The following is a 21,389-nucleotide window of genomic DNA, read 5'->3' on the forward strand; positions in this document are numbered from 1 at the left end:
GTTTTTCAGATGTTGCCCACACTACCAAGTAGGAGCTGTTTTTCAGATGTTGCCCACACTACCAAGTAGGAGCTGTTTTTCAGATGTTGCCCACACTACCAAGTAGGAGCTGTTTTCAGATGTTGCCCACACTACCAAGTAGGAGCTGTTTTTCAGATGTTGCCCACACTACCAAGTAGGAGCTGTTTTTCAGATGTTGCCCACACTACCAAGTAGGAGCTGTTTTTCAGATGTTGCCCACACTACCAAGTAGGAGCTGTTTTTCAGATGTTGCCCACACTACCAAGTAGAGCTGTTTTTCAGATGTTGCCCACACTACCAAGTATGAGCTGTTTTTCAGATGTTGCCCACACTACCAAGTAGGAGCTGTTTTTCAGATGTTGCCCACACTACCAAGTAGAGGCTGTTTTTCAGATGTTGCCCACACTACCAAGTAGAGGCTGTTTTTCAGATGTTGCCCACACTACCAAGTAGAGGCTGTTTTTTAGATGTTGCCCACACTACCAAGTAGGAGCTGTTTTTCAGATGTTGCCCACACTACCAAGTAGGAGCTGTTTTTCAGATGTTGCCCACACTACCAAGTAGGAGCTGTTTTTCAGATGTTGCCCACACTACCAAGTAGGAGCTGTTTTTCAGATGTTGCCCTACACTACAGAGTATTGTTGAAACACACGTCTATGAGCCCACTTGCATCACTGCCATTTGCTTCACGACTGACATTTGGACCGGCGATGAGCGTTCCGAGTCTGACAGCAAAGCGGTTCTACAAGGATTTCATACTGAGGAAAGCTGTATTGCATGCTCAAAAAATGTGCTGGTTCTCATGCCTGCTCCAAAAAAAAAAAAAAAAAAAAAAAAAAAAAAAAAAATGACAGAATTTGGGGTTAACTTGGAAAAGTATTCTAGTAGAGGCTGTGAACAAGCGGTTGGTGGCATTCTCTCTGAGCCTCTTTACTGTGTTGCCACCATGCTCGATGCTGGTACAAGACCCGCTCAAAACAGGCATTCTCTCTGAGCCTCTTTACTGTGTTGCCACCATGCTCGATGCTAGGTACAAGACCCACTACTTCTTTAACAGGCATTCTCTCTGAGCCTCTTTACTGTGTTGCCACCATGCTCGATGCTAGGTACAAGACCCGCTACTTCTTTAACAGGCATTCTCTCTGAGCCTCTTTACTGTGTTGCCACCATGCTCGATGCTAGGTACAAGACCAGCTAATTTAACAGGCATTCTCTCTGAGCCACTTTACTGTGCCGCCACCATGCTCGATGCTAGGTACAAGACCCGCTACTTCTTTAACAGGCATTCTCTCTGAGCCACTTTACTGTGTCGCCACCATGCTAGGTACAAGACCCCCTACTTCGATGCAGACAAGAAACAGGGTTTACGTGAAATGTTAGACACAGCTGGACAAGATGTAAACAGACAGTGACAGTGCTCACCGAGGAAGAGGCGCCACGGACAGACAGAGCTGAAACTTTACTGCTTGACATGTATGATGAAATCCCGGTTGAGAATTAAACGACTGAACAAATGAACAACGAAACAGCACAGCAAGTAAGTGAAAGAAATGGGTTTTGATTATGTTTTACTGGTAATGGGGACATACGTAAATGCCCAAAAAATAACTGTGTGCATTTCAACTATTTAACTACTCATAGTTCAAAGGCCGCAATTTTTTTTAAATACATCGGTATAGTTTATTTTTAAAGGCAAGGAAAATATCAGATATTGTCCAAAAATGTAATATCTAATCAAAACCATAGAAAACTTCCCAATGGCAGCCTAAAAAAAAGTAGCTGAATTTGTCACTAAAAGTAACGAGGGGTCAACAAACTCTAAATGCAGCAACAAAGTCCCTAACTTGCCAGCAGCTTCCGCATCGCGCAGAACGTCATTGATATTCTGAAAAGTTGGGTCTAACAAGAAAAATGATTGGACCTTCCTTAGAACGTCTTGGTTCTGTTAAATGACTGACTGGGTCAACGGAGAGACAATGCTCTTGATCAATCAACCATCCCTTAGCTTGCCATATGCTTCCCAGTAGAAACAATTTGCCCATATATTTTGATGAGATTTTTGTTTGTATGTTTCTTCCCCTTTGACTGTTCGAGCGTACACAATTTTCTTGAGGCAAGCTGAAGTCTAGTATCCGAAGTCTACGCCCGTCTGTGATTGGTCAACTGTGGGGAAGGCTTGTTGTCATTCAACGACAGACTCCTTGTAATGCAAATTCAAATGAAATACTGCTCCAAACATCGTAGTTAGATGTCAAATTTCACGACTAATACCTCAGTAAAAAAAACTCAAATTAAACTTTGGGTCAAACTGGATTTAACATGATTGGCATCTCTTTAATATGATCTCTTATAATAAAATTGCTATAGTTCATTTTTACAAGTTTTGTTTGAACTGCAAAAGTCTAATTGAAAACAGTATTGGTATTGTTGAATTCGATTTTCATAATGGCAAGCTAGGACTGGTGATTTGGTTAGCTAAACAAGCAAGTCTGTTTGGTTACCACAGCAACTACTGTAGCTATCTAGAAAAACTTGCTAGCTACTTCAGTGGATATTGAACACATTTCTACCGGCAAATGTTGTTAAATTATAGCCGTGGTATGAAAGGGATCATCAACGCAGGGCTCTATGGGTTCTCTATGGGTTCTCTATGGGTTCTCTATGGGTTCTCTGGAAAATAAGTACGTTTTATCAGTTCCCTGAAAACACCTTCCACGTCCCTCATTATTTTCCATAGAAATAACCCTCGTTGATTATCCCTTAAGTACACCGCGGGTATGATGAGACCAATATTTTTACTGGTCTAATTACTTTGGTAACCAGTTTATAATAGCATAAGGTGTTTTTTTGTTTGTTTTATACCTTTATTTAACTAGGCAAGTCAGTCCTTATTTACAATGACGGCCAACACCGGCCAAACCCAGATGACGCCGGGCCAATTGTGCGACGCCCTATGGGACTCCCAACCACGGACGATTGTGATACAGCTGGATTTGAACCAGGGTGTCTGTAGTTGCGCATCTAGCACTGAGATGCAGTGCCTTGGATCACTGGGCCACTCCGGAGCCCATGGCCAAGGGTTGTGTCCAGGTAGCCGGAGCAGACTCCCCGCGCGGTTGGAGCAGACTCCCCGCGCGGTTGGAGCAGACTCCCCGCGCGGTTGGAGCAGACTCCCCGCGCGGTTGGAGCAGACTCCCCGCTTGGAGCAGACTCCCCGCGCGGTTGGAGCAGACTCCCCGCGCGGTTGGCGCAGACTCCCCGCGCGGTTGGAGCAGACTCCCCGCGCGGTTGGAGCAGACTCCCCGCGCGGTTGGAGCAGACTCCCCGCGCGGTTGGCGCAGACTCCCCGCGCGGTTGGAGCAGACTCCCCGCGCGGTTGGAGCAGACTCCCCGCGCTGGAGCAGACTCCCCCGCGCGGTTGGAGCAGACTCCCTTGGGCAGACTCCCGCGCGGTTGGAGCTCCCGTGGTTGGAGCAGACTCCCCGCGGTTGGCGGAGCAGACTCCCCGCGGTTGGAGCAGACTCCCGCGCGGTTGGAGCAGACTCCCCGCGCGGTTGGAGCAGACTCCCCGCGCGGTTGGAGCAGACTCCCCGCGCGGTTGGAGCAGACTCCCCGCGCGGTTGGAGCAGACTCCCCGCGCGGTTGGAGCAGACTCCCCGCGCGGTTGGAGCAGACTCCCCGCGCGGTTGGAGCAGACTCCCCGCGCGGTTGGAGCAGACTCCCCGCGGTTGGAGCAGACTCCCCGCGCGGTTGGAGCAGACTCCCCGCGGTTGGAGCAGACTCCCCGCGCGGTTGGAGCAGACTCCCCGCGCGGTTGGAGCAGACTCCCCGCGCGGTTGGAGCAGACTCCCCGCGCGGTTGGAGCAGACTCCCCGCGCAGACTCTTGCTCGACTCCCAAACCCGCTTTAATGCATATTTAGGGCTAATTAAACTGATGCATTTGTCCATGTTCAACTTCAATACACTGGCACCACGAAGAATAGCTTAACCAGTCATTGATAGCCTAATATATACTTTTGGTGAATTTATGATGCATTGCTAGACAGATAACCAAGATTTAGCCTATGTGCACGGTTGTGGTTGCCCCGATGATCCTCTGTCTAACTCGCTGACTCTTCTTTCTCTTCACTATTAAAAACGCTAGTGTGTGTTTAGTGTGTTGATAGCCCCTACTTTAGTGAACTTGTGCAAATACAGTATTGCGATAGCCTACTTCTTTTGATTACCAATGCATGGTTCTGGCTGTGCCCCCCATCTCTCTCCCCCTCGCTCTTTCTTTGCTGTGAGTTTGTTTTCAAAGTAGACTACAGCCAATAGTTTCCTTAAGGGGTTGATTCCTAGTGGAATCGAAGCTTAACAAGGAATGGATTCGACCTCCCACCACTATATCCAGGCACGCCACGTGGCGCACAAGAACAGCCCTCAGCTGGTGGTATATTTGCCATATACCACACCTCCTCTGGCCTTATTGCATAAGTATACAATGACGACTCTCTTATTCTGAAGGATTAAAAAAAAAACGTGACCCGGAAGTATTTAGTTACTCTTCAAATCAAATTGTTTTGGTCACATACACGTATTTATCAGATGCTATTTTGAGTGTAGCGAAACGCTTGTGTGCCTGCTTCACAGCGCCATTATTTTTTTGATCGAAACAATACAATTACTACAAGTTATGTCGACATAACGTTATCATGCAAATTAATAAATTGTGGAAAACGGTTCAGGGATTAGCTGTTTTCATAACAGATAGCAAGAGTTTAGCAACGGTTAACCCAGTCAATTTAGCTTCCTACAGTGGTTCAGATTAACGTTGCTGTAGTTATAGACATTTTGTTTAGCTATATGTGGCTAAACAATGAGCTGGCGGTCGGCTGGTTAGCTAATGCCTCGCCACAGTCAGTTTACTCACAATGAGACGACAGGTGGCTAACTATTAAGTAAAAGTCACTTCAACCGTTACCCCGAAATGTTAGTTTGTTAGCTAGCTATCGACACAAACGGGTTGAACGGGAGATGTGTTGCTAACTGGCTAACAGCTAACTAGCTGGGGGAACAACAAAACCAGGCCGCGGAAACCAGTGCGGTTTAATCATGTAAATGCGTTAGTTTACAGACCGTGCTACAAGCTCACGTTTAACATGTTTTTGAAATTAGCAATAGGTTACCTTGAACTGATTTCCTGTAGCTAATTAATTAGCCGAGAAGAACTTGATGAAATGGCGAAGGTCTCGTTAGAGCAAGCGGAAACATTCATCCACTTCCCGAGTGCGTTTGGTCTGGTTGATGAGATGCGGCAGAAAATGTTCGTGAGCGTCGAATCAGCGTAGAGTCCTGCTTCTGCCGGAAATGCGTCTTCTTCTTCGGTGTGGTTGAACGGCGTTTGGCATCCAATACATGTTGCACTTCCGCCGCCACCATCTAGACTGGAGTAGAACTCCCTTATAGTTTATTTGAAAAAAATACATGAACAAATACCATATAACACTCACTCAAGATAAAAAATCTATCGTTCTGCCCCTGAACAAGGCAGTTAACCCACTGTCCCAGGTAGGCCATCATTGTAAATAAGAATTTGTTCTTAACTGACTTGCCTAGTTAAATAAAGCTTCTTATATATACTATATAAAGACACAGCCCCAGTATATACTATATAAAGACACAGCCCCAGTATATACTATATAAAGACACAGCCCCAGTATATACTATATAAAGACACAGCCCCAGTATATACTATATACAGACACAGCCCCAGTATATACTATATAAAGACACAGCCCCAGTATATACTATATAAAGACACAGCCCCAGTATATAATATAAAGACACAGCCCCAGTATATAATATAAAGACACAGCCCCAGTATATAATATAAAGACACAGCCCCAGTATATACTATATACAGCCCCAGACACTAGCCCCAGTATATACTATATATAGACACAGCCCCAGTATATACTATATATAGACACAGCCCCAGTATATACTATATAAAGACACAGCCCCAGTATATACTATATAAAGACACAGCCCCAGTATATACTATATAGAGACACAGCCCCAGTATATACTATATATAGACACAGCCCCAGTATATACTATATATAGACTCAGCCCCCAGTATATACTATATAAAGACACAGCCCCAGTATATACTATATAAAGACACAGCCCCAGTATATACTATACAAAGACACAGCCCCAGTATATACTATACAAAGACACAGCCCCAGTATATACTATACAAAGACACAGCCCCAGTATATACTATATAAAGACACAGCCCCAGTATATACTATATAGAGACACAGCCCCAGTATATACTATATATAGACACAGCCCCAGTATATACTATATATAGACTCAGCCCCCAGTATATACTATATAAAGACACAGCCCCAGTATATACTATATAAAGACACAGCCCCAGTATATACTATATATAGACTCAGCCCCCAGTATATACTATATAAAGACACAGCCCCAGTATATAATATAAAGACACAGCCCCAGTATATACTATATAGAGACACAGCCCCAGTATATACTATATATAGACACAGCCCCAGTATATACTATATATAGACTCAGCCCCAGTATATACTATATAAAGACACAGCCCCAGTATATACTATATAAAGACTCAGCCCCAGTATATACTATATAAAGACTCAGCCCCAGTATATACTATATAAAGACTCAGCCCCAGTATATACTATATAAAGACACAGCCCCAGTATATACTATATAAAGACTCAGCCCCAGTATATCCTATATAAAGACACAGCCCCAGTATATACTATATAGAGACTCAGCCCCAGTATATACTATATAAAGACACAGCCCCAGTATATCCTATATAAAGACACAGCCCCAGTATATACTATATAGAGACTCAGCCCCAGTATATACTATATAAAGACACAGCCCCAGTATATCCTATATAAAGACACAGCCCCAGTATATCCTATATAAAGACACAGCCCCAGTATATACTATATAAAGACACAGCCCCAGTATATACTATATAAAGACTCATCCCCAGTATATACTATATAAAGACACAGCCCCAGTATATACTATATAAAGACACAGCCCCAGTATATACTATATAGAGACACAGCCCCAGTATATACTATATAAAGACACAGCCCCAGTATATACTATATAAAGACACAGCCCCAGTATATACTATATAAAGACACAGCCCCAGTATATACTATATAGAGACACAGCCCCAGTATATACTATATAAAGACACAGCCCAAGCCTTCTCAGATGCTGTGCTGCTCATTTAAACAGGAAGGCTCCAGGGCAGGTTTTATTTTGGACAAACTTATCAACGACCTTGTCGTGAAAATCTGACTGAGTGTTTGAACAAAGTCCTTCTCGACAGAGAGCATGGACAGTGCATTTAGCCTGCCGTTGTTCTGTTGCCAAGCGACCGTGGAACCCGAGGTGTTCCGAGAACACGGCAACGCCAGGATTCTCTTCAGAGTGGGGAACCTTCTGTCAGACTCGGCGGTCTGCATGGGAGTGGTGATGATGATTTTGAGAAGAGAGACAGTCTCTGACAAAACATCCTGGAGCTCGCAGATTGTTTTCAGTGATGACAGCGCTGTTGTACCCCTGTGGAGCTCCGTGTGTTGGTACAGAGAGGTCAATTCATCTTTCAGCTTCCCAGTGTTAACCACCATAGCTTGGCAGCACACTGTAGGGCTGAGCACGGGAAACAGCCTACGAACTTAGAGAAAAGCATGGGATTCACCAGTTTGGCTGCGATTAAAATGGTCGCTATTTTGAGAAAACCTGTGATGCACATGTGTGACGATGACGTCACATGCCGTCCTCATGACCGCTGCAGTTCTCTGTGTCTCTCTCTCTTGTCGTTGTCCGACGTGGGGCCTACGTGTGCTGTGGCCTCAGCTCTCCCCTGTTGGGCTTGAACGTACTTCTCGAAAACTATCAACTGCCTGTTCGATGTCCGCCACGACAACATCCCTCCTGTGTATGTTGACAGTGAGAACATCCACCTCCTGCATGACCCAATAGAAACATTGCAGTAGTTGTAGGAACGTGGGGTCCCTGAGTTTGGCTGACAGGCCGTAAGCCTCTCTGATAGAGTCCTGGTCCCACATCGGCTGTGTCCTAATATCCTCCACACACTTCAGAAGAGCAATGCGATTCTCCCAAACCACACTGACCGTTTCTCGCTTACAGTTCCACCCTGCAGCTGTAGCTCTATTTTGGCTGATCTTTGAAGAAAGTTTCAAAACAAAAGAAAAATCTGCAAAAAATAACTTTTGAGTTGAGTTGCTGTCGCCGAGCAGATCTGCTGGAGTGTGATGCGTAGCGGGAGTGTGATGCGTGCAGCGCTGGGATAGGTGAGTTTCAGGTGAGTTTCCAGGTCGGGTACGTCAGCCCCGTCGTACGTCTGACCAATCAGCTTGTGCTCCAGATTCAGTGGCTCCAGCGAGTCCTTGACTGCCTTGGTGAGACCGGCAGCCATTTTATCCTTTAGGTCCACAAACTCCCAAAACCTCTCCGTGACAGTATTGTCTGGAAGCGTGTACCGTAGCACGACAGAAACCTGCTGTGGCATACTGGAGTAGATTGTTAGCCCAAGAAGCTGATCTTGGGCCACACTAATGGTCACAGTTGGGATTGGGGAAGCTGATCCTAGATCTGTAGCTAGGGGCAATATCACCCCGGAGGAGACCTCCCCTGTCCACGGCATGCCGTCCACCTGCACCGCTACGAAGCTAGCCGCCCACACCTCCTTGGTAATCGCCTCTTTGTACACCTCGTGCATACAGTCAAACAGTTTGTTTTGTACATAGCCTCTTGGGTGCTTAAAGAAGCCGTGAGCGTCGTAATGCCTCTGGAGTCTGGAGTCTCCCTCCTCGCACATCGCCTCAAAGACGAACTTAAACATCAGATATATCTTTATGTTTACTAGGATCCCCATTAGCTGACACGATGATGAAAGAAAATTGTGGGAGGACTGGTGAGAGGATTGGTGAGAGGATTGGTGAGAGGATTGGTGAGAGGATTGGTGAGAAGGAGCTGGAAGTCTTCTTCCGTTTGGGAGGACTGGTGGGAGGACTGGTGAGAAGGAGCTGGAAGTCTTCTTCCGTTTGGGAGGACTGGTGAGAAGGAGCTGGAAGTCTTCTTCCGTTTGGGAGGACTGGTGAGAAGGAGCTGGAAGTCTTCTTCCGTTTGGGAGGACTGGTGAGAAGGAGCTGGAAGTCTTCTTCCGTTTGGGAGGACTGGTGAGAAGGAGCTGGAAGTCTTCTTCCGTTTGGGAGGACTGGTGAGAAGGAGCTGGAAGTATTCTTCCGTTTGGGAGGATTGGTGAGAAGGAGCTGGAAGTCTTCTTCCATTTGGGAGGACTGGTGAGAAGGAGCTGGAAGTCGTCTTCCGTTTGGGAGGACTGGTGAGAAGGAGCTGGAAGTCTTCTTCCGTTTGGGAGGACTGGTGGGAGGACTGGTGGGAGGATTGGTGAGAAGGAGCTGGAAGTCATCTTCCGTTTGGGAGGACATGTTACACCGTGGCTGCGGTCTTTACAAGTGTGTCTCAACTCCTCTGGATCACAGAAACGAGTGAAGCAGTCCAAGCAGTGGTGAGGTTTCTGCCTTGAGTTCCTCCCTCGTGTTGTTGCTGGTTTCCTGATACTGTGGTACTGGGCTCGCTGAGTGAGCCTGAGTTGGAGCTCTCTCCTGTGGGAATATATTAACAGATGTGGGATTACAATCAGAAACGTTTTTTTTAAATAATACATTGTTTATTTAGAATTCAGGTGTGATTAAAACACCAAACAATACAAAAGGTCTCCCCAAATAAATTACAGCATCTATCAGAATGTATGAGGTTAAAGGGGAAGTTTACCTAAAATCCTAAATTTCCCAAGTGATTACATACATTGAAACTAGTTAGCTGGAGTTTGCCCTCTGGCCCTCTCTCTCCCTGCAGTCTAGAACTCTCCCTCTCTCTCCCTGCAGTCTAGAACTCTCCCTCTCTCTCCCTGCAGTCTAGAACTCTCCCTCTCTCTCCCTGCAGTCTAGAACTCTCCCTCTCTCTCCCTGCAGTCTAGAACTCTCCCTCTCTCTCCCTGCAGTCTAGAACTCTCCCTCTCTCCCCTGCAGTCTAGAACTCTCCCTCTCTCTCCCTGCAGTCTAGAACTCTCCCTCTCTCTCCCTGCAGTCTAGAACTCTCCCTCTCTCTCCCTGCAGTCTAGAACTCTCCCTCTCTCTCCCTGCAGTCTAGAACTCTCCCTCTCTCTCCCTGCAGTCTAGAACTCTCCCTCTCTCTCCCTGCAGTCTAGAACTCTCCCTCTCTCTCCCTGCAGTCTAGAACTCTCCCTCTCTCTCCCTGCAGTCTAGAACTCTCCCTCTCTCTCCCTGCAGTCTAGAACTCTCCCTCTCTCTCCCTGCAGTCTAGAACTCTCCCCTGCAGTCTCTCTCCCTGCAGTCTAGAACTCTCCCTCTCTCTCCCTGCAGTCTAGAACTCTCCCTCTCTCCCCTGCAGTCTAGAACTCTCCCTCTCTCTCCCTGCAGTCTAGAACTCTCCCTCTCTCTCCCTGCAGTCTAGAACTCTCCTCTCTCTCCCTGCAGTCTAGAACTCTCCCTCTCTCTCCCTGCAGTCTAGAACTCTCCCTCTCTCTCCCTGCAGTCTAGAACTCTCCCTCTCTCCCTGCAGTCTAGAACTCTCCCTCTCTCTCCCTGCAGTCTAGAACTCTCCCTCTCTCTCCCTGCAGTCTAGAACTCTCCCTCTCTCTCCCTGCAGTCTAGAACTCTCCCTCTCTCTCCCTGCAGTCTAGAACTCTCCCTCTCTCTCCCTGCAGTCTAGAACTCTCCCTCTCTCTCCCTGCAGTCTAGAACTCTCCCTCTCTCTCCCTGCAGTCTAGAACTCTCCCTCTCTCTCCCTGCAGTCTAGAACTCTCCCTCTCTCTCCCTGCAGTCTAGAACTCTCCCTCTCTCTCCCAGTGAACAGTCTAGAACTCTCCCTCTCTCTCCCTGCAGTCTAGAACTCTCCCTCTCTCTCCCTGCAGTCTAGAACTCTCCCTCTCTCTCCCTGCAGTCTAGAACTCTCCCTCTCTCTCCCCTGCAGTCTAGAACTCTCCCTCTCTCTCCCTGCAGTCTAGAACTCTCCCTCTCTCTCCCTGCAGTCTAGAACTCTCCCTCTCTCTCCCTGCAGTCTAGAACTCTCCCTCTCTCTCCCTGCAGTCTAGAACTCTCCCTCTCTCTCCCTGCAGTCTAGAACTCTCCCTCTCTCTCCCTGCAGTCTAGAACTCTCCCTCTCTCTCCCTGCAGTCTAGAACTCTCCCTCTCTCTCCCTGCAGTCTAGAACTCTCCCTCTCTCCCTGCAGTCTAGAACTCTCCCTCTCTCTCCCTGCAGTCTAGAACTCTCCCTCTCTCTCCCTGCAGTCTAGAACTCTCCCTCTCTCCCTGCAGTCTAGAACTCTCCTGCAGTCTAGAACTCTCCCTCTCTCTCCCTGCAGTCTAGAACTCTCCCTCTCTCTCCCTGCAGTCTAGAACTCTCCCTCTCTCCCTGCAGTCTAGAACTCTCCCTCTCTCTCCCTGCAGTCTAGAACTCTCCCTCTCTCTCCCTGCAGTCTAGAACTCTCCCTCTCTCCCTGCAGTCTAGAACTCTCCCTCTCTCTCCCTGCAGTCTAGAACTCTCCCTCTCTCTCCCTGCAGTCTAGAACTCTCCCTCTCTCTCCCTGCAGTCTAGAACTCTCCCTCTCTCTCCCTGCAGTCTAGAACTCTCCCTCTCTCTCCCTGCAGTCTAGAACTCTCCCTCTCTCTCCCTGCAGTCTAGAACTCTCCCTCTCTCTCCCTGCAGTCTAGAACTCTCCCTCTCTCTCCCTGCAGTCTAGAACTCTCCCTCTCTCTCCCTGCAGTCTAGAACTCTCCCTCTCTCTCCCTGCAGTCTAGAACTCTCCCTCTCTCTCCCTGCAGTCTAGAACTCTCCCTCTCTCTCCCTGCAGTCTAGAACTCTCCCTCTCTCTCCCTGCAGTCTAGAACTCTCCCTCTCTCTCCCTGCAGTCTAGAACTCTCCCTCTCTCTCCCTCAGTCTAGAACTCTCCCTCTCTCCCTGCAGTCTAGAACTCTCCCTCTCTCTCCCTGCAGTCTAGAACTCTCCCTCTCTCTCCCTGCAGTCTAGAACTCTCCCTCTCTCCCCTGCAGTCTAGAACTCTCCCTCTCTCCCCTGCAGTCTAGAACTCTCCCTCTCTCTCCCTGCAGTCTAGAACTCTCCCTCTCTCTCCCTGCAGTCTAGAACTCTCCCTCTCTCTCCCTGCAGTCTAGAACTCTCTCCTCATTAAAGTTCAAACTCTCTCTCCTGCAGTCTCTCTCTCCCTGCAGTCTAGAACTCTCCCTCTCTCTCCCTGCAGTCTAGAACTCTCCCTCTCTCTCCCTGCAGTCTAGAACTCTCCCTCTCTCTCCCTGCAGTCTAGAACTCTCCCTCTCTCTCCCTGCAGTCTAGAACTCTCCTCCTCTCCTCCCTGCAGTCTAGAACTCTCCCTCTCTCTCCCTGCAGTCTAGAACTCTCCCTCTCTCTCCCTGCAGTCTAGAACTCTCCCCTCTCCCTGCAGTCTAGAACTCTCCCTCTCCTCCCTGCAGTCTCTCTCCTGCAGTCTAGAACTCTCCCTCTCTCCCCTGCAGTCTAGAACTCTCCCTCTCTCTCCCTGCAGTCTAGAACTCTCCCTCTCTCTCCCTGCAGTCTAGAACTGGAAAGCTGCATAAAAGGGTCACGTGACTTACTTTCTGTACGATTAACTCTCTGCTCCGTTGTCAGTCAAAGAGTGATTGTGAAATCTGTGAATTGTGGACAGATTCTTTGAAAGGTACTGCCAAATCAGCTATTTAAAAAAAAAAAATCTCAAATCACATTGAGTTCCAGTGTTTGACCGCAGTCCTCCAGCTTCACTGACACCGTCTCTGGACCAGGCTGTGAGCTTCTCTGGACTGGAACGCCACAGCCAGAACCCGGTTCAGACATGGTGGGCTAGAGGTGGGTCAGTAGAACCAGAGGCAGTATAAATGGTGAGTTTAAAAAACAAACAGGTTATACCACATTTGGGAAAGGGGTGCAATGTGAACATGTGGTAGTAACATGCTGATGTGGTAAACATAGCAAGCTAGCTTACATTTGAGACATTTAGCAGATACTCTTATCCAGAGCAACATACGAGTGTATAACTTTGCGTAGTCAAAAGGAATAGCTAAATACTATATTATGGACAAAAAAACACAATGCATAGTGTTAGCTAGCTAGAAAGATACCAACCTATTGAGCTGCCGTCACTTTCCAACCCAAGACAATGGCTAGTGTAATGTTAGCTAGCTTTACAAGCTAGGATAACAAACACTCTAAAAGACTCAAGAGTTTGTCTGAGACATGCGTTATTTAAATAACTCATTAAAGTTCAAACTGAAAATGTAAAACACATTTAAACGAATTTCCTAGCTACCTGAAATCATTTGTTTGTTGGGATGAGAATATCGGTGGAAAACTATTTGACGCCACCGAGGCAATAACTTCCGGGTGACGTCATGTTGGGTTGAAAAATCCTTCAACATAAGAGTCGTGACCTGTAAACCGTGTGTAAATGGGTAATGAAGGCGAAATAAACGATAGGATTATAATTGTGCATATATTTCCAATCATATACTGGTTATCAAACATGTATTTCTCCACTTATGATCAGCTCTGTGTTTAGCCTTCTCCAGTTATTTTGGAATCGCCTACTATTTACATTTACATTTAAGTCATTTAGCAGACGATCTTATCCAGAGCGACTTACAAATTGGTGCATTCACCTTATGACATCCAGTGGAACAGCCACTTTACAATAGTGCATCTAAATATTTTAAGGGGGGGGGTGAGAAGGATTACTTTATCCTATCCTAGGTATTCCTTAAAGAGGTGGGGTTTCAGGTGTCTCCGGAAGGTGGTGATTGACTCCGCTGTCCTGGCGTCGTGAGGGAGTTTGTTCCACCATTGGGGAGCCAGAGCAGCGAACAGTTTTGACTGGGCTGAGCGGGAACTGTACTTCCTCAGTGGTAGGGAAGCGAGCAGGCCAGAGGTGGATGAACGCAGTGCCCTTATTTGGGTGTAGGGCCTGATCAGAGCCTGGAGGTACTGAGGTGCCGTTCCCCTCACAGCTCCGTAGGCAAGCACCATGGTCTTGTAGCGGATGCGAGCTTCAACTGGAATGCAGAGATGCGATTCGCCACCTGGTCATCAGAAGGGGGAAAGGAGAAGATTAATTGTGTGTCGTCTGCATAGCAATGATAGGAGAGACCATGTGAGGTTATGACAGAGCCAAGTGACTTGGTGTATAGCGAGAATAGGAGAGGGCCTAGAACAGAGCCCTGGGGGACACCAGTGGTGAGAGCGCGTGGTGAGGAGACAGATTCCCGCCACGCCACCTGGTAGGAGCGACCTGTCAGGTAGGACGCAATCCAAGCGTGGGCCGCGCCGGAGATGCCCAACTCGGAGAGGGTGGAGAGGAGGATCATTCAACACACTAGCAGACATATTTATTTATTTAACCTTTATTTAACTTGGCAAGTCAGTTAACAACAAATTCTTATTTACAATGACGGCCTACCAAAAGGCAAAAGTCATCCTGCGGGGACGGGGGCTGAGATTAAAAATAAAAATAAATTACATAAAAATATAGGACAAAAACACACATCACAACAAGAGACAACACAACACTACCTAAAGAGAGACCTAAGATGACAGCATAGCAAGGCAGCAAGACATGACAACAACATGGTAGCAACAAAGTAGCAGCAGAAAACAGGATACAAACATTGTTGGGCACAGACAACAGCAGAAAGAGACAACAATACATCACACGAAGCAGCACATATCACACATAGTATCTGATACTATAGTGTGTATGTGTGTAGCCTCCTCATTAGCAGACATAGTATCTGATACTATAGTGTGTATGTGTGTAGCCTCCTCATTAACAGACATAGTATCTGATACTATAGTGTGTATGTGTGTAGCCTCCTCCTATTCAACTCATTAGCAGACATAGTATCTGATACTATAGTGTGTATGTAGGTAGCCTCCTCCTATTCAACTCATTAGCAGACATAGTATCTGATACTATAGTGTGTATGTGTGTAGCCTCCTCATTAACAGACATAGTATCTGATACTATAGTGTGTATGTAGGTAGCCTCCTCCTATTCAACTCATTAGCAGACATAGTATCTGATACTATAGTGTGTATGTGTGTAGCCTCCTCATTAGCAGACATAGTATCTGATACTATAGTGTGTATGTGTGTAGCCTCCTCCTATTCAACTCATTAGCAGACATAGTATCTGATACTATAGTGTGTATGTGTGTAGCCTCCTCCTATTCAACTCATTAGCAGACATAGTATCTGATACTATAGTGTGTATGTAGGTAGCCTCCTCCTATTCAACTCATTAGCAGACATAGTATCTGATACTATAGTGTGTATGTGTGTAGCCTCCTCCTATTCAACTCATTAGCAGACATAGTATCTGATACTATAGTGTGTATGTGTGTAGCCTCCTCCTATTCAACTCATTAGCAGACATAGTATCTGATACTATAGTGTGTATGTGTGTAGCCTCCTCCTATTCAACTCATTAGCAGACATAGTATCTGATACTATAGTGTGTATGTGTGTAGCCTCCTCCTATTCAACTCATTAGCAGACATAGTATCTGATACTATAGTGTGTATGTAGGTAGCCTCCTCCTATTTCAACTCACTAGCAGACATAGTATCTGATACTATAGTGTGTATGTGTGTAGCCTCCTCCTATTCAACTCATTAGCAGACATAGTATCTGATACTATAGTGTGTATGTAGGTAGCCTCCTCCTATTCAACTCATTAGCAGACATAGTATCTGATACTATAGTGTGTATGTGTGTTGCCTCCTCATTTTTTATTTTATTTTATTTTACCTTTATTTTACTAGGCAAGTCAGTTAAGAACAAATTCTTATTTTCAATGACTGCCTAGGAACAGTGGGTTAACTGCCTGTTCAGGGGCAGAACGACAGATTGTGTACCTTGTCAGCTCTGGGATTTCAACTTGCAACCTTTCGGTTACTAGTCCAATGCTCTAACCACTAGGCTACCCTGCCTCTAACCACTAGGCTACCCTGCCTCTAACCACTAGGCTACCCTGCCTCTAACCACTAGGCTACCCTGCCTCTAACCACTAGGCTACCCTGCCTCTAACCACTAGGCTACCCTGCCTCTAACCACTAGGCTACCCTGCCGCCCCATAGTGTGTATGTCTGTAGCCTCCTCATTAACAGACATAGTATCTGATACTATAGTGTGTATGTGTGTAGCCTCCTCCTATTCAACTCATTAGCAGACATAGTATCTGATACTATAGTGTGTATGTGTGTAGCCTCCTCCTATTCAACTCATTAGCAGACATAGTATCTGATACTATAGTGTGTATGTCTGTAGCCTCCTCATTAACAGACATAGTATCTGATACTATAGTGTGTATGTGTGTAGCCTCCTCATTAACAGACATAGTATCTGATACTATAGTGTGTATGTGTGTAGCCTCCTCCTATTTCAACTCACTAGCAGACATAGTATCTGATACTATAGTGTGTATGTGTGTAGCCTCCTCCTATTTCAACTCATTAGCAGACATAGTATCTGATACTATAGTGTGTATGTAGGTAGCCTCCTCCTATTTCAACTCATTAGCAGACATAGTATCTGATACTATAGTGTGTATGTAGGTAGCCTCCTCCTATTCAACTCATTAACAGACATAGTATCTGATACTATAGTGTGTATGTGTGTAGCCTCCTCCTATTCAACTCATTAGCAGACATAGTATCTGATACTATAGTGTGTATGTGTGTAGCCTCCTCCTATTCAACTCATTAGCAGACATAGTATCTGATACTATAGTGTGTATGTGTGTAGCCTCCTCCTATTTCAACTCATTAGCAGACATAGTATCTGATACTATAGTGTGTATGTGTGTAGCCTCCTCCTATTTCAACTCACTAGCAGACATAGTATCTGATACTATAGTGTGTATGTAGGTAGCCTCCTCCTATTCAACTCATTAACAGACATAGTATCTGATACTATAGTGTGTATGTGTGTAGCCTCCTCATTGACAGACATAGTATCTGATACTATAGTGTGTATGTGTGTAGCCTCCTCATTAACAGACATAGTATCTGATACTATAGTGTGTATGTGTGTAGCCTCCTCCTATTCAACTCATTAGCAGACATAGTATCTGATACTATAGTGTGTATGTGTGTAGCCTCCTCCTATTCAACTCATTAGCAGACATAGTATTAGCAGACATAGTATCTGATACTATAGTGTGTATGTGTGTAGCCTCTTCCTATTTCAACTCATTAGCAGACATAGTATCTGATACTATAGTGTGTATGTGTGTAGCCTCCTCATTAACAGACATAGTATCTGATACTATAGTGTGTATGTAGGTAGCTTCCTCCTATTCAACTCACTAGCAGACATAGTATTAGCAGACATAGTATCTGATACTATAGTGTGTATGTAGGTAGCCTCCTCCTATTCAACTCATTAGCAGACATAGTATTAGCAGACATAGTATCTGATACTATAGTGTGTATGTAGGTAGCCTCCTCCTATTCAACTCATTAGCAGACATAGTATCTGATACTATAGTGTGTATGTGTGTAGCCTCCTCATTAGCAGACATAGTATCTGATACTATAGTGTGTATGTGTGTAGCCTCCTCATTAGCAGACATAGTATCTGATACTATAGTGTGTATGTGTGTAGCCTCCTCATTAGCAGACATAGTATCTGATACTATAGTGTGTATGTGTGTAGCCTCCTCATTAGCAGACATAGTATCTGATACTATAGTGTGTATGTGTGTAGCCTCCTCATTAGCAGACATAGTATCTGATACTATAGTGTGTATGTGTGTAGCCTTCTCATTAGCAGACATAGTATCTGATACTATAGTGTGTATGTGTGTAGCCTCCTCATTAACAGACATAGTATCTGATACTATAGTGTGTATGTGTGTAGCCTCCTCATTAACAGACATAGTATCTGATACTATAGTGTGTATGTGTGTAGCCTCCTCATTAGCAGACATAGTATCTGATACTATAGTGTGTATGTGTGTAGCCTCCTCATTAACAGACATAGTATCTGATACTATAGTGTGTATGTGTGTAGCCTCCTCATTAACAGACATAGTATCTGATACTATAGTGTGTATGTGTGTAGCCTCCTCCTATTCAACTCATTAGCGGACATAGTATCTGATACTATAGTGTGTATGTGTGTAGCCTCCTCCTATTCAACTCATTAGCAGACATAGTATCTGATACTATAGTGTGTATGTGTGTAGCCTCCTCCTATTCAACTCATTAGCAGACATAGTATCTGATACTATAGTGTGTATGTAGGTAGCCTCCTCCTATTCAACTCACTAGCAGACATAGTATCTGATACTATAGTGTGTATGTGTGTAGCCTCCTCATTAGCAGACATAGTATCTGATACTATAGTGTGTATGTGTGTAGCCTCCTCATTAACAGACATAGTATCTGATACTATAGTGTGTATGTGTGTTGCCTCCTCATTTTTTATTTTATTTTATTTTACCTTTATTTTACTAGGCAAGTCAGTTAAGAACAAATTCTTATTTTCAATGACTGCCTAGGAACAGTGGGTTAACTGCCTGTTCAGGGGCAGAACGACAGATTGTGTACCTTGTCAGCTCTGGGATTTCAACTTGCAACCTTTCGGTTACTAGTCCAATGCTCTAACCACTAGGCTACCCTGCCGCCCCATAGTGTGTATGTCTGTAGCCTCCTCATTAACAGACATAGTATCTGATACTATAGTGTGTATGTGTGTAGCCTCCTCCTATTCAACTCATTAGCAGACATAGTATCTGATACTATAGTGTGTATGTGTGTAGCCTCCTCCTATTTCAACTCATTAGCAGACATAGTATCTGATACTATAGTGTGTATGTCTGTAGCCTCCTCATTAACAGACATAGTATCTGATACTATAGTGTGTATGTGTGTAGCCTCCTCATTAACAGACATAGTATCTGATACTATAGTGTGTATGTAGGTAGCCTCCTCCTATTTCAACTCATTAGCAGACATAGTATCTGATACTATAGTGTGTATGTGTGTAGCCTCCTCCTATTCAACTCATTAGCAGACATAGTATTAGCAGACATAGTATCTGATACTATAGTGTGTATGTGTGTAGCCTCCTCCTATTTCAACTCATTAGCAGACATAGTATCTGATACTATAGTGTGTATGTGTGTAGCCTCCTCCTATTTCAACTCATTAGCAGACATAGTATCTGATACTATAGTGTGTATGTAGGTAGCCTCCTCCTATTCAACTCATTAGCAGACATAGTATTAGCAGACATAGTATCTGATACTATAGTGTGTATGTGTGTAGCCTCCTCATTAACAGACATAGTATCTGATACTATAGTGTGTATGTGTGTAGCCTCCTCCTATTTCAACTCATTAGCAGACATAGTATCTGATACTATAGTGTGTATGTGTGTAGCCTCCTCCTATTTCAACTCATTAGCAGACATAGTATCTGATACTATAGTGTGTATGTAGGTAGCCTCCTCCTATTTCAACTCATTAGCAGACATAGTATCTGATACTATAGTGTGTATGTGTGTAGCCTCCTCATTGACAGACATAGTATCTGATACTATAGTGTGTATGTGTGTAGCCTCCTCCTATTCAACTCATTAGCAGACATAGTATCTGATACTATAGTGTGTATGTGTGTAGCCTCCTCCTATTTCAACTCATTAGCAGACATAGTATCTGATACTATAGTGTGTATGTAGGTAGCCTCCTCCTATTTCAACTCATTAGCAGACATAGTATCTGATACTATAGTGTGTATGTGTGTAGCCTCCTCCTATTCAACTCACTAGCAGACATAGTATCTGATACTATAGTGTGTATGTGTGTAGCCTCCTCCTATTCAACTCACTAGCAGACATAGTATCTGATACTATAGTGTGTATGTGTGTAGCCTCCTCCTATTCAACTCATTAGCAGACATAGTATCTGATACTATAGTGTGTATGTAGGTAGCCTCCTCCTATTCAACTCATTAACAGACATAGTATCTGATACTATAGTGTGTATGTGTGTAGCCTCCTCCTATTCAACTCATTAGCAGACATAGTATCTGATACTATAGTGTGTATGTGTGTAGCCTCCTCCTATTCAACTCACTAGCAGACATAGTATCTGATACTATAGTGTGTATGTGTGTAGCCTCCTCCTATTCAACTCACTAGCAGACATAGTATCTGATACTATAGTGTGTATGTGTGTAGCCTCCTCCTATTCAACTCACTAGCAGACATAGTATCTGATACTATAGTGTGTATGTGTGTAGCCTCCTCCTATTCAACTCACTAGCAGACATAGTATCTGATACTATAGTGTGTATGTGTGTAGCCTCCTCCTATTCAACTCATTAGCAGACATAGTATCTGATACTATAGTGTGTATGTAGGTAGCCTCCTCCTATTCAACTCATTAACAGACATAGTATCTGATACTATAGTGTGTATGTGTGTAGCCTCCTCCTATTCAACTCATTAGCAGACATAGTATCTGATACTATAGTGTGTATGTGTGTAGCCTCCTCCTATTCAACTCATTAGCAGACATAGTATCTGATACTATAGTGTGTATGTGTGTAGCCTCCTCATTAACAGACATAGTATCTGATACTATAGTGTGTATGTGTGTAGCCTCCTCATTAGCAGACATAGTATCTGATACTATAGTGTGTATGTGTGTAGCCTCCTCATTAACAGACATAGTATCTGATACTATAGTGTGTATGTAGGTAGCCTCCTCCTATTCAACTCATTAGCAGACATAGTATCTGATACTATAGTGTGTATGTGTGTAGCCTCCTCATTAACAGACATAGTATCTGATACTATAGTGTGTATGTGTGTAGCCTCCTCATTAGCAGACATAGTATCTGATACTATAGTGTGTATGTGTGTAGCCTCCTCATTAGCAGACATAGTATCTGATACTATAGTGTGTATGTGTGTAGCCTCCTCATTAGCAGACATAGTATCTGATACTATAGTGTGTATGTGTGTAGCCTCCTCATTAGCAGACATAGTATCTGATACTATAGTGTGTATGTGTGTAGCCTCCTCCTATTCAACTCATTAGCAGACATATTATCTGATACTATAGTGTGTATGTAGGTAGCCTCCTCCTATTCAACTCATTAGCAGACATAGTATCTGATACTATAGTGTGTATGTGTGT

The 21,389-nt window shown here is 44.7% G+C and overlaps 1 protein-coding gene across 1 annotated transcript; it reads right to left on the bottom strand.

The window, feature by feature from the left end:
- Positions 1 to 7,944: 7,944 nt before the first annotated feature.
- Positions 7,945 to 13,565, bottom strand: LOC124003114. The gene is made up of 4 exons (XM_046311179.1): positions 13,313 to 13,565; positions 12,914 to 13,030; positions 8,346 to 9,741; positions 7,945 to 8,187 (listed from the first exon to the last, which is right to left on the bottom strand). Coding segments are annotated over exons 2-4 (1,641 nt in total). The 5' UTR covers positions 12,916 to 13,030; positions 13,313 to 13,565.
- Positions 13,566 to 21,389: the final 7,824 nt, after the last annotated feature.

Source organism: Oncorhynchus gorbuscha, linkage group LG18 (assembly GCF_021184085.1).
Source record: "Oncorhynchus gorbuscha isolate QuinsamMale2020 ecotype Even-year linkage group LG18, OgorEven_v1.0, whole genome shotgun sequence".
NCBI classification, from domain to species: Eukaryota; Metazoa; Chordata; class Actinopteri; order Salmoniformes; family Salmonidae; genus Oncorhynchus; species Oncorhynchus gorbuscha.